The following is an 11,648-nucleotide window of genomic DNA, read 5'->3' on the forward strand; positions in this document are numbered from 1 at the left end:
ACAACTTGTAACCATGAATTGACACAACACTAATATTATCAAACAGTTAACCATAGGTGTAGCGTGTGTAAGGCTGGGGAAGACTTAGCCAAAAAATTAACAGGGGCTTTGGTCAAAAATGCACTTGCACATTTAAACTAAATCTAGTAATAAAGTGAAAAAGAAAATTAAATGAAAAGTGTTGATTGCGGCATTAAATTTAGATCTGCTCATTTTGCATCATACTTATTACTCGTTTTACAGCGTTGCACACTGTAACCAATCCCACACGACTCTGTTGAGCTTATGAACGCAATGGCCAATCAGAGACGTTAAGATTAGTAATGGCTGAAACACCAGCAACAAAACTAAGTTTTGAACTCTGAATTCTGACTGAATTCTGCACTCATGCAAATACTGATCATAAACTGATAAACATAAATAGATTTGGTGATTGTGCTCTTAAGGGCGTCGAAACTAATATAAATAGGTTTTTCTATTTACAACGTATTTTGCAGCATTAAGCAATGTAGCCAATCACAAACATATCTGAGGTTTTCTTGAGCACAGTGGCCAATAAGACGTTTTTTAAGTTAGAATCCCTTCACCGCTCTAAACGCCAGGGTTTTTGTCCAGTGCTGAGATCTGCACACACGTGCAAGATCCATATTGATATATCAAATCCTCTCATTATAATTTAACTTGTAACAAAAAAAAAAAAGTAGACATTATTAGGGGTGTAACAATACATCAATATGGTTCTTGAACTCTGTGCTAATTAATATCCAGTGGCAACCTCCAAAGATTGTCTGATCAGAACAATTAAGTGATGTCCTTTTAGGAGGAGCTACACTCAAAAAAAAACAATTGTCTACATTTATGTATTTTAATTGCATATAAAATTTCCATCCATTAGGATTACATCGTTTTAACATGAACAAATTGATAATCCGAGTGTGATTTATATTTGTCAGTAATACATAAATGAAACGGGTATGATTTATGTAACTACATTTACATTTATTAATTTAGCAGACACTTTTATCCAAAGCGACTTGGAACAATGAGAACAATAGAAGCAGTTACACTAACAGTAGGACAACAATATGCAAGTGCTATGACCCTGGATTACTGAAGTGTTACACAAAACTGAAGTGTTAGTATAACTGTATTAATAAACTGAATGTGAATCATATTTGTCCGTCATACATGAATGAAACGGGTAAGATTTATGTAATAGTACACAGCAAAATGCTCATGTTAAATTAACACTGGCTAGTAATCGTGTGTGCACACTACTGAGTGTTAAAGTACCTTTGAAGCAGTGCTGAAGTTAGTGGGATAATTAAGTGATGATTGAGCATTAATGATAAACACCTGCTATTAACAAGCAGAATCAACAAAGGAAAGAGAAACAAGAACAGAAAAGAGAGAGAGAAAATCAGATGAAATCAGCTGAAGATAAAAGACATTAAATCTGTGAAGATCTCAGCAGAGGAGGATTGAACAACTCAACAAACAACATTACCAGCTTCACTTATACTAACTAGATTGACCTTATTTCTGCCATTTCTGTTTTAATGAAAATAGTTTCATTTGAAGTCACCATGATGGAGATATGTTGCTTTAGTTAGGCTCTTGACCCTTGACCTTTTAACATTAGTTTTTTTCTCTGGCTCCTGTAACTGTGTGTTTATAAAGCACATTTGTTACAGCAAGGAAAGCTACAATTATTTAGTTCTGTCTTGCACTAATAATAATGATCATGCTTTTACTAAACTGCGTCAGCATCCAGGACCTTAGCACAGTCTGGGTCCTATCTATAGTTAGTGACTGACTGCCTGACTAAATCACAACAGTGAATTAAACTACTACACATATTCAAATAACCGTATGAACATATTCATGACTGAGCCTAAGTTTAGTACAACCACTTTAGCACAAAACGGACCACTATTGGATATATAAGTAACTGTGTGTGTGTGTGTGTGTGTGTGTGTATGTGTGTTTGTGTGTGTGTGTAACTCTGCAACTGTATTACATTTCAGTCACTTGGCCTGCGGGTCATATGGAATGATCGGGTGGTCCAGTTGTGTTCCACAGACCATATGCTTTGCATCCTTTGTATATTATCTGTAAAAATGAAGCACACTAACATGAACACTTATTGTTGTTGTAGGTTATCTGGCTGTATGGTGACAGAGGAAGGATGTGCTGCTCTGGCATCAGCTCTGAGATCAAACCCTTCACACCTGAGAGAGCTGGGTCTGAGCTACAGTCACCCCGGACCTGTGACTCTGGACAAGTATGTGAGCAGTAACAATCCTCCTGTCTGTTGTGTATATATGTGAGAGAATTTGCCATTGTTTTTGTTGTTGTCAAGAGATGCTTCTTTAGTTATGAAAAAAAGATTGCAATTTAATAATAAAAAAAAGTCAGTTTATTTATTAAAGTAATCTACTTGTAAAATAAATCTCGCTTTGGGTGCCCAGCCAGATGTTGTGCTTCATTAGGCGTCTGAGAGCATTATGAACATTATTTGCATTAAAAAAACAAACACACTCACAAAAACAAAAAAAACATCTGAATGTTCATTTGACATTGAGCTTTACATTATATTTAAAACTATATTTTTGTCCTGGATGGAAGCTCAGATTCTCTATATGATGAATTTAGGAATTTATGATGAATAGGATTTGGTGCACAACAGATCCATTGACTAATGTCTATATCTTGTAAAATGCTCCCTATACACAGAGTAGGCTACACGTGATCGAGAATTAAAAAGCGAAAGTGAAAAGCGAGCTTGCATTCAAATGTGATTACCCCCTACCCCTTAAATGTATCCTGTCATCAGAAGAGCAACTTCACCTTATAAGTATTTTTATTTTGAAAACGATATATATATAATTTTTTTTTACGAAAATGTTTATTTTATTTTTTATTTTTACTTCATTCCTACTTAATTACTATCACTACATTCCAAAACATAATATAATTTTTACTCCATTATATTTCATAAAAACATATTGTTTGTTGTTATTTCGAGCTGAAATTGACACATGCCCCAACAAAAGTCATGTCTGATTCATGAACGAACTGATTCTATCCAATGAACCTGTGGAATTAGTTCACAAGTCACACTGAACAATTAATTTGTGAATCAGACTGACCCGATTGCAGCTGTCCTTGATTAAACAGCTGTGTGTTTGACTTGAAGCTGCGCAGACCAATCAGTGTATGACATCAAATTACCGCGAGAGCGATTCGGACACATATGGAGCGTCTGTTCTCTAATCGTTCTCACAGTAATTTGATGTCATACAGCGATCGGTCTGCACAGCGCCACTTCAAGTCTGACACCTAACAACTCACTGATTCAAATGAACCGGTCAAAATGAGGCAAGATCCAGTCGCCGGAACTTGAACATGTATGCGACTGATGGTGTGAAAATGAAGTTAGTAATGCCGAATTTTAGTATTTATTTTTGTAAATGAAAATCATATTTAGATCATGACTGTCATATATCTGTGAAGTAAATATGCTGTGAAAGGCCATTTAATCCCATTGAAATGCTTAAATTTCCACATTCATGTGTCACTGCGATTTTAAGTAAAATAACTCAAATTAATGCCCATACATCTTCCCTGCTGATGTAGTTGTTTCAAATAATATAAAAGTAGTATTTCTGCATAGTTTTTTCTTAAGATGTTAACGCATTATACCCCATATGACATCTGTACGTTGCCTCATATTTAGCTACACAAATATAATTTTTCCTCATTTTTAAAAAACTATTTGGTATATTATTTCACTTGTTTGCACACTTGAATTGTCAGTAACTTTAATTGATATTTTAGTATATTTAAGTTTAAAGCTTTGATGGTGTATAATACAATTTGGTAATACAAATTGTGCTTATTTGCAGATCAATGCATATTAAATGTCTGCACTAATTGTTCTTATTAGTGTTGACTATTATTTAGTGTGACTAGTGCTGCCTAGAGTAAATATATAGTTCATTGATACTTATTGTAGCGTCTCCAAAGCCAAGCCTCCTTCAAAACACATGAACGCGTACAGCAGAGAGCAAACAAAAGCATCACAAGAGAAGGCGTTAAATTATCTCATGTCTCAAAGCACATCACATTACAATAATAATGAACATAAACAACTTAAACAGCTCTGACCTGTACACCTGACTGCTGCAGATTCATTTCGCCGTTGATAGTGTCGAGATGGAAACGCATAAATTTGAGCCATGAACCGCTCCGAGTATAACGTCATGGGTTTCCATATCTTTAAAATTATAGTATTTATGGCATTAACTCAGCATAAGTTCATTGCTTTGGTTTTAAACTGCAGGCATCATACACTTGCCGACTTTGTGAATAATTACAGAGAAAGACGAGACATCATAAGCTGCATTTCCACTGTCGGGCCAAGATTTCACCAACAAATGGAAGTTTTATCAGAAAACTAATCAGAAAGAAATCACTGGAAGCAGCGAGATCGCAAAACGAACATGATAAAAGCGACCGTTTCCTGGCATTTTTGTTGTTTACTAAAACCCAAGCGTCCATGTTTTACCACAGGTTTATAATAAAAAGTGATACAATGATCATAGTGAATTAATTTGAGTCAAAATTGCACATTAGTCACACTGAAATAAAGTGGTTTACCATTAATTCACAAAAGAAAGAGGACACACAAGTGTGAATAGTGTCCTCTTTGTGAATAGTGAAAGAGGACACCTTTGCACCATCTGGTGGTGATTTGCAAATTATCGCGATTATTTGTGTAATTTTACATACATTTGTATGTAATTTAAGAAAACCGAATAAAATACTGTATAAATAATACAGATTTTTTTTTCTGTATAAAAATGAGAATTACTGTAATTTGTCATTAATGGCACAATATTTAAAATAACAACCGAGTTGTTTTTACAGATTACAATTTTGCAGATATTGTTTGTAATTTTACAGTTTTGACTGAAATTTAAAAGAAAAGAAAAAAAAGTTACTTTTGATAAAATTAGGCTTTATTAATAGTGTTGTGTCTATCAAATATAAATGAGAAAGCATGTAATGTTCCATCAGTAATGCTCCAGTGTGCTCTGAAACAAAAGTTTAATTTCACATTGTGTTTGCTTATTTTACAGTCAACAATAAAATGTCCCTTGGTTAAAGTGATGGGTTTAGCAGGGTTGATGAAAGATCCAGATTTAGTATATCAAACAATTACATTAAGATTAAGTGATAAATACGTAACATGTCGGATGCGTGTGGTTAATTGTGCTCTGTGGATCATTTTTAATAGATGAAATGATTGGGATAATATAGGCTCATAATATAATGACCATGTCCTGTAGGGGTGACCCCAAATAGTCGAAGATTCGATGCTTCGATAGGAGGAGCCTGATTCAACTACCGATCTCACGGTCGAATCTTCGCAGAGGTGTTATGAAACGAGGATCATGCCACTTTGGCTATATGAGGGCGCTCAATGTCTGATTTCACAAAGAACTACCGGTTTTCTGTCAATACGTTAATATTCAGCCTATTATGATAATGTTGTATATAAAAATGTGCAAAGAAAGAAGCTTTTAATAAATATTTTTTAATGTGCGTGAATAAATCAAAACACCCTGTGACAGATTTAAGTTTCACTTTCAATCCGTGACCGACAGAGGAGCGTCTTGGCGGCAAGGATTTAAATCTTTAACAATGTCTGGGATAAGAAAATCTAAAGTGTGGATGTACACCATCAGAAAGGATATTCTCCAAGGCTGGATTTAGCATCAGGAAAACCATGATCGCACTTCTGCCGGCCAACGTTAACAAGGCCGCAATGCGTTCCTAGTAAAGCGTTTTCATATTTTAATTTAACTATTTTAGGAGATTAAGTCGTTAAACGTTTTTCACGTTAAGTGGTTTAGAATGTATTTTATCCGCGCGCACTAAAGACTCCAACGGACTCCAACGGAGTGAAAGACTGGATTTGTTCTCTCGATCAGGTTGGGTACAAGTGATTTCAAAACTTTCAGCCGGTTCTAATTAGATTTTTGGATGCTGTGAACATTTTTAGCTAAAAAGACTGCCACTCCAGTTTAGCATTTATTGTTGTTTCTGCAGCTAAAAATACAAAGTTGAAAATTCTGACTAACTTTCGTTATTGTAATAATTTATTTTTATTTTATTTATTGATCTGTCAGGGTTATCTAATCTAACTATTTGTGGCTTGTGTTTTGAATATATGTTCCCCTGCACTTTAGGCATTTTGCACACATTTGCTCCTCATCTTGTGACTTGATTCTGATTTATTTCGTTTTGTATTTTTATTTATTAGAAAGGTATATTCTGTTCTAATTTAACTTAGTAAATTAATTGTTTATTTTTTCGGTGCATCGATGTTGTGCTGTACTTAGAGCCTGCTTGCGCAGCCATTAATTTAGCCGATTTAATTTGATTTGCATGTGGAATGTAAATCCTGTCTGCAGTGTGGCCTTTCTGGGGTTATTTATGTTATTTCTTAGTTTTATTGATGCAAAATGTATTTATACATTTTTGAAATGTTAAAGCCCCGCCCCCATACACATGATTCGACTATTAGTCGACTATAGGCACTTGACGATTCTGATTCGACTATGAAAATCCATAGTCGGGGACAGCCCTAATGTCCTGTAAGAAAGGCATGTGGATTGGAAAATCTCTTTTTCAATTTGTTTCCATGAAGACTGTGAACAAGGATCAAATCATTTCACGACTGAGAACAGACACTACTTCATCTCTGTCTGATTTAAAGCAGAATGCAAGATTTAATGACCTGCAGTCTCTAATGAAAATAACTGTATTTTTACACTTACAGTGAATATATGCACTGCAAACATCAACGACAGCTTTAACTTGTCATTACTGTAAAGTGACCATGGTGTAAGTGGGATAATCCATGACTAGGTGTGTGTTACACAATTTGAATGAACACAGACAAACCAGCAAACACAAAGAAGAGAAATATAAATCAAGATCTAAACTTAAAGAGAACACAAGAAAAAGAAAAACAAGAACAAAGTATTATTATAATTTTTTTTCCTGATTATTTTTAGCAGGTTCATATTGTTTTATTTTTCATACTGATTCATTTCAAATTATTTATTTCTAATTCTTTTTTTAGTAAATATTGTCCATCCATTCGTTCTTTAAAGCACTTGTCCTTCACTGCTGGCCAAAAGTATGAAACAATAAGATTTTTTAAAATGTTTTTAAAAGTCTCTTCTGCTCACCAAGGCTGACTTTATTTGTTCAGCCTTACAGTAAAAACAGAAATATTATTTTAAAATAACTGTTTTCTATTGTAATATATTTTAAAATGTAATTTATTCCTGTGATCAAAGCTGAATGTTCAGCATCATTACTCCAGTCTTCAGTGTCACATGATCCTTCAGAAATCACTCTAATTCTCTCAGATAAACAATAACTTGTTTCTTCATTCTGGATGCAGACACAATGTTTCAGGAACCTACTTCACAATCACTATTAAACAGTCCTACACTGTTACAGATTCAACTATATACTGTATTTACTCCCATGTTTATCAGTTAAGGCACTGTCAAAGACTTTATATACACAAAGATGGTTCACTCATATTACTATAAATGGGAGAAACTGCAACACACAATATAGTGTAATAAGTCCCGCCTTCTAAATAAAAGAGCCAATGGCCAGTTGGTGAAGTGATCGCATCACTGCTGCTGTTAGAAGCTCTGGTTGCTAAAGAAACAGTCAGTGTCCTGAACTGATGCAGCCTGAAAAATAAGCTTTTGTCATGATTTGAGTATTTAGAAACAACATTTATGAGACAGTTGTTGTCAGAATTTATTTGGGGATTTCAAATATGAAAATTAGAAATAAGCTTGGCAAACAGCTTTGCAGAATTTGATGTTTCCCCATTCAAAGAGAGAAGCGTTTCAGAAATGTCTGTGGAGTGAAATGGCTTAAAGAGACTTTGTGCTGATGAGAACCTTTAGCTGACAAACACAGTCATTCATAATTAACCCTACATGAAAGAAAGAAAGAAAGAAAGAAAGAAAGAAAGAAAGAAAGAAAGAAAGAAAGAAAGAAAGAAAGAAGGAAAGAAAGAAAAGGAAAGAAAGAAAAAGAAAGAAAAAGAAAGAAAGAAAAGGAAAGAAAGAGAAAGAAAGAAAAGGAAAAAGCAAAGGAAAGAAAGAAAGAAAAGGAAAGGAAGAGAAAGAAAGAAAGAGAAAGAAAGAAAAGGAAAGAAAGAAAAGGAAAGAAAGAAAGAAAGAAAGAGAAAGAAAAAAGGAAAGAAAGAAAGAAAGAAAGAAAGAAAGAAAGAGAAAGAAAGGAAAGAAAGAGAAAAAAGGAAAGAAAGAAAGAAAGAAAGAGAAAGAAAGGAAAGAAAGAAAAAAAGCAAAGGAAAGAAAGAAAGAAAGAAAGAAAGAGAAAGAAAGGAAAGAAAGAGAAAAAAGGAAAGAAAGAAAGAAACAAAGAAAAGGAAAGAAAGAAAGAAGGAAAAAAAGGAAAGAAAGAAAAAAAGGAAGAGAAGAAAGAAAGAAAGAAAGAAAGAAAGAAAGAAAGAAAGAAAGAAAGAAAGAAAGAAAGAAAGAAAGAAAGGAAAGAAAGAGAAACAAACCGAGAATTTGTGTTCACAATATGAGAAACTTCTGTTTTTGTGTAATAACTCTCTCTCTCTCTCTCTCTCTCTCTCTCTCTCTCTCTCTCTCTCTCTCTCTCTCTCTCTCTCTCTCTCTCTCTCTCTCTCTCTCTCTCTCTCTCTCTCTCTCTCTCTCTCTCTCTCTCTCTCTCTCTCTCTCTCTCTCTCTCTCTGTGTGTGTGTGTGTGTGTGTGTGTGTGTGTGTGTGTGTGTGTGTTTTCTAGTGTGGATCACGGAGGAGAGTTCATGATGTCAAAATTACACAAATGTAAGTCCAGAAACACAGATTTAGTGTGTGTTGTTGTAAATGTTGGTGTTGTAATGTGTGTGTTCTTGTGTTCAGATGCCGTTGATCTCACACTGGATCCAAACACAGCACACACTGATCTCGTTCTGTCTGAGGAGAACAGAAAGTTGACGCGTGTGGAAGAGAGTCAGTCGTATCCTGATCATCCAGAGAGATTTGATGATGTTCCTCAGGTTCTGTGTGGAGAGAGTCTGACTGGACGCTGTTACTGGGAGGCTGAATGGAGTGGAGATGCTGAAATATCAGTGTCATATAAAGGAATCAAGAGGAAAGGAAGGAGTGACTGTTGGTTTGGATGGAATCAGAAGTCCTGGAGTCTGAGCTGCTCTGATCACGGATTCACTGTCTATCACAATAATAACTCCACTGATGTTTCTGCTGGTTCAGGATCCTGTAAGAGAGTAGGAGTGTGTGTGGACGTGTCGGCCGGCACTCTGTCCTTCTACAGCGTCTCTGACACACACACACTCACACACTTACACACATTCACACACACATTCACTGAACCCCTCTATGCTGGATTTAGACTTAATAATGTTAACTCTTCAGTGTCTCTGTGTCACATTTAACACATACACACACACACACACACGACTGACTGACACATACACACACACACACACACTTACACACATTCAACACCACATTCACTGAACCCCTCTGTGCTGGATTTAGACTTTATAATGTTAACTCTTCAGTGTCTCTGTGTCACATTTAACACATACACACACACACACACGACTGACTGACACATACACACACACACACACACACACACACACACACTGACTGACACACACACATACAACTAACACACACACTGATTAAAACACACAGAAAAACACACGAGAGAAGAAACAAGAACAGCAACACAGTTTTTAATGTGTGTTAGTCTATGATCAGTGTATAAACTCACTGTCCTGCTGTGTGTGTGTGTGTGTGTGTGTGTGTGTGTGTTGTGTCTGAACGTTTGTTGATGTTGGTTTGAAGATCTTGTTGATCATAATAAGAATATCATCAGGATGTTTTCTGGGTTTTTGTTGTTTCTTTAAATATATTTGATCATCTGTTGTTTCCAGAAGAGGAAGACGAGCCGCTGAGTTTCTGTTTCCAGTTTCATTTGTTTGGTCACTTTTGTTGTCGAGTTATTGTGTTGATCTGAATCTGAGAAAGAGAGAGAACGACAGAGAGAGAGAGTTTGAATAGAAACTGTTGAACATTTATTAATAAAGTGTCAGATATGAGACAACTGAACTCCAGAGAGAATCACAGGTTCAAGATCAGACACGCACACACACACACACACTCACTGAACTCTAGACAGAATCACAGATTCAGGATCAGTGACTGACACACACACACACACACACACACACATACTGACTGAAACACACACTTACACACACTCAACACCACATTCACTGAACCCCTCTGTGCTGGATTTACAGTTTATTATTCAGATTGTGTCTGTGTCACATTAAATAATAGACACACTCAACACTAAGTCGCATGTCACATTAAACACACACACACACTGACTAACACACACATCAAAAACAAAAAGTGTTGCTGTTGTTGTTTCTTCTCTTGTGTGTGTTTTCTGTGATCAGTGTATAAACTCACTGTCCTGGTGTGTGTGTGTGTGTGTGTGTGTGTGTGTGTGTGTTTGTGTGTGTGTGTGTGTGTGTGTGTGTGTTGTGTCTGAACATTTGTTGATGTTGTTTTGAAGATCTTGTTGATGATATTAAGAATATCAGAGGATGTTTTCTGGGTTTTTGTTGTTTCTCTGTGTAAATATGTTATTATATATTTGACTCTGTTGATTCTGTGAGGAAGACGAGCAGAGCTGATCTTCATGAAACTGTTGAACTTGTTTTAATGCATATAATTTATGGAAACCATAGCAACCGCCTAGCAAACACTCAGGACACTCTGGGACACTGGACCGGTCCTTCATCAGAGGGGTTTATAGCGCTGATGAAATGATCTTTGGGACGGTTGTCTTCATGATCGGCTCTGCTCAGTTTCACCCTCGCCACTGAACACTGGTACTTTATACATGTGGAATCCAGATGTTTTTCAGAAGATAATCTCATTTTAGTTATATAGAATTCACAAAGATCTTTATAATTTAATGGGGTCATTAAAGATGTTTGAAAAAGACATTACACATTACTGCGAGAGAAAAGAAGTAATTATGTAAATCGATGTCAGATGCATAACTTTTTTAGTTTAAACCACCCTGACTTACAGTAAACACTTACAGTAAATGTATTTGATTGATTGCATTTGTTTTGATTCTTAATTTCTGTTATCTGTCAGCTAGGCCTAAATGATATTGATGTTATCAGATATTGCATATATTAATAAATTGTTCTTTATAAAAGTTGTATATTCTTCTTGCCTTAAAAGAATGAATAAAATCATGAACACAGTCTTAACACAGACTCCACACTCCCTGGAGATTCAATGATTTGTGTGTTCTGTGAGAATCTAAAAGAAGAATTACAGAGTCGAGATGTTTCAGTGATGGAGATTTAGGAAATAAAGGTGAATCATCCCAACCTAGAAATGATAAACCCTGTTATCAGATGAACAACTGCCTTCACATCCACACACAGTCATTCACCAATACAAATATATTTCATGACATTTAAATGAGACTAACAATATTCCCACAACCAG

The 11,648-nt window shown here is 35.5% G+C and overlaps 1 protein-coding gene across 2 annotated transcripts in view; it reads left to right on the plus strand.

The window, feature by feature from the left end:
• LOC311294982 (uncharacterized protein) overlaps positions 1-11,355 on the plus strand; it is a 52,222-nt gene extending 40,867 nt beyond the window's left edge. Inside the window, exons 7-9 of one of the 2 annotated variants that reach the window (XM_084416141.1) lie at positions 2,159-2,284; positions 8,881-8,924; positions 9,000-11,355. In XM_084416141.1, the coding sequence (XP_084272267.1) occupies positions 2,159-2,284; positions 8,881-8,924; positions 9,000-9,532 (703 nt within the window). In that variant the 3' untranslated portion in view covers positions 9,533-11,355. Of the gene's footprint in view, positions 1-2,158; positions 2,285-8,880 lie in introns of both variants that reach the window. The other variant, XM_084416140.1, reaches the window with a different exon arrangement.
• Positions 11,356-11,648: the final 293 nt, after the last annotated feature.

The sequence above is a fragment of the Rutilus rutilus genome (genome assembly GCF_951802725.1).
Source record: "Rutilus rutilus genome assembly, chromosome: 1".
Lineage (NCBI taxonomy): Eukaryota > Metazoa > Chordata > Actinopteri > Cypriniformes > Leuciscidae > Rutilus > Rutilus rutilus.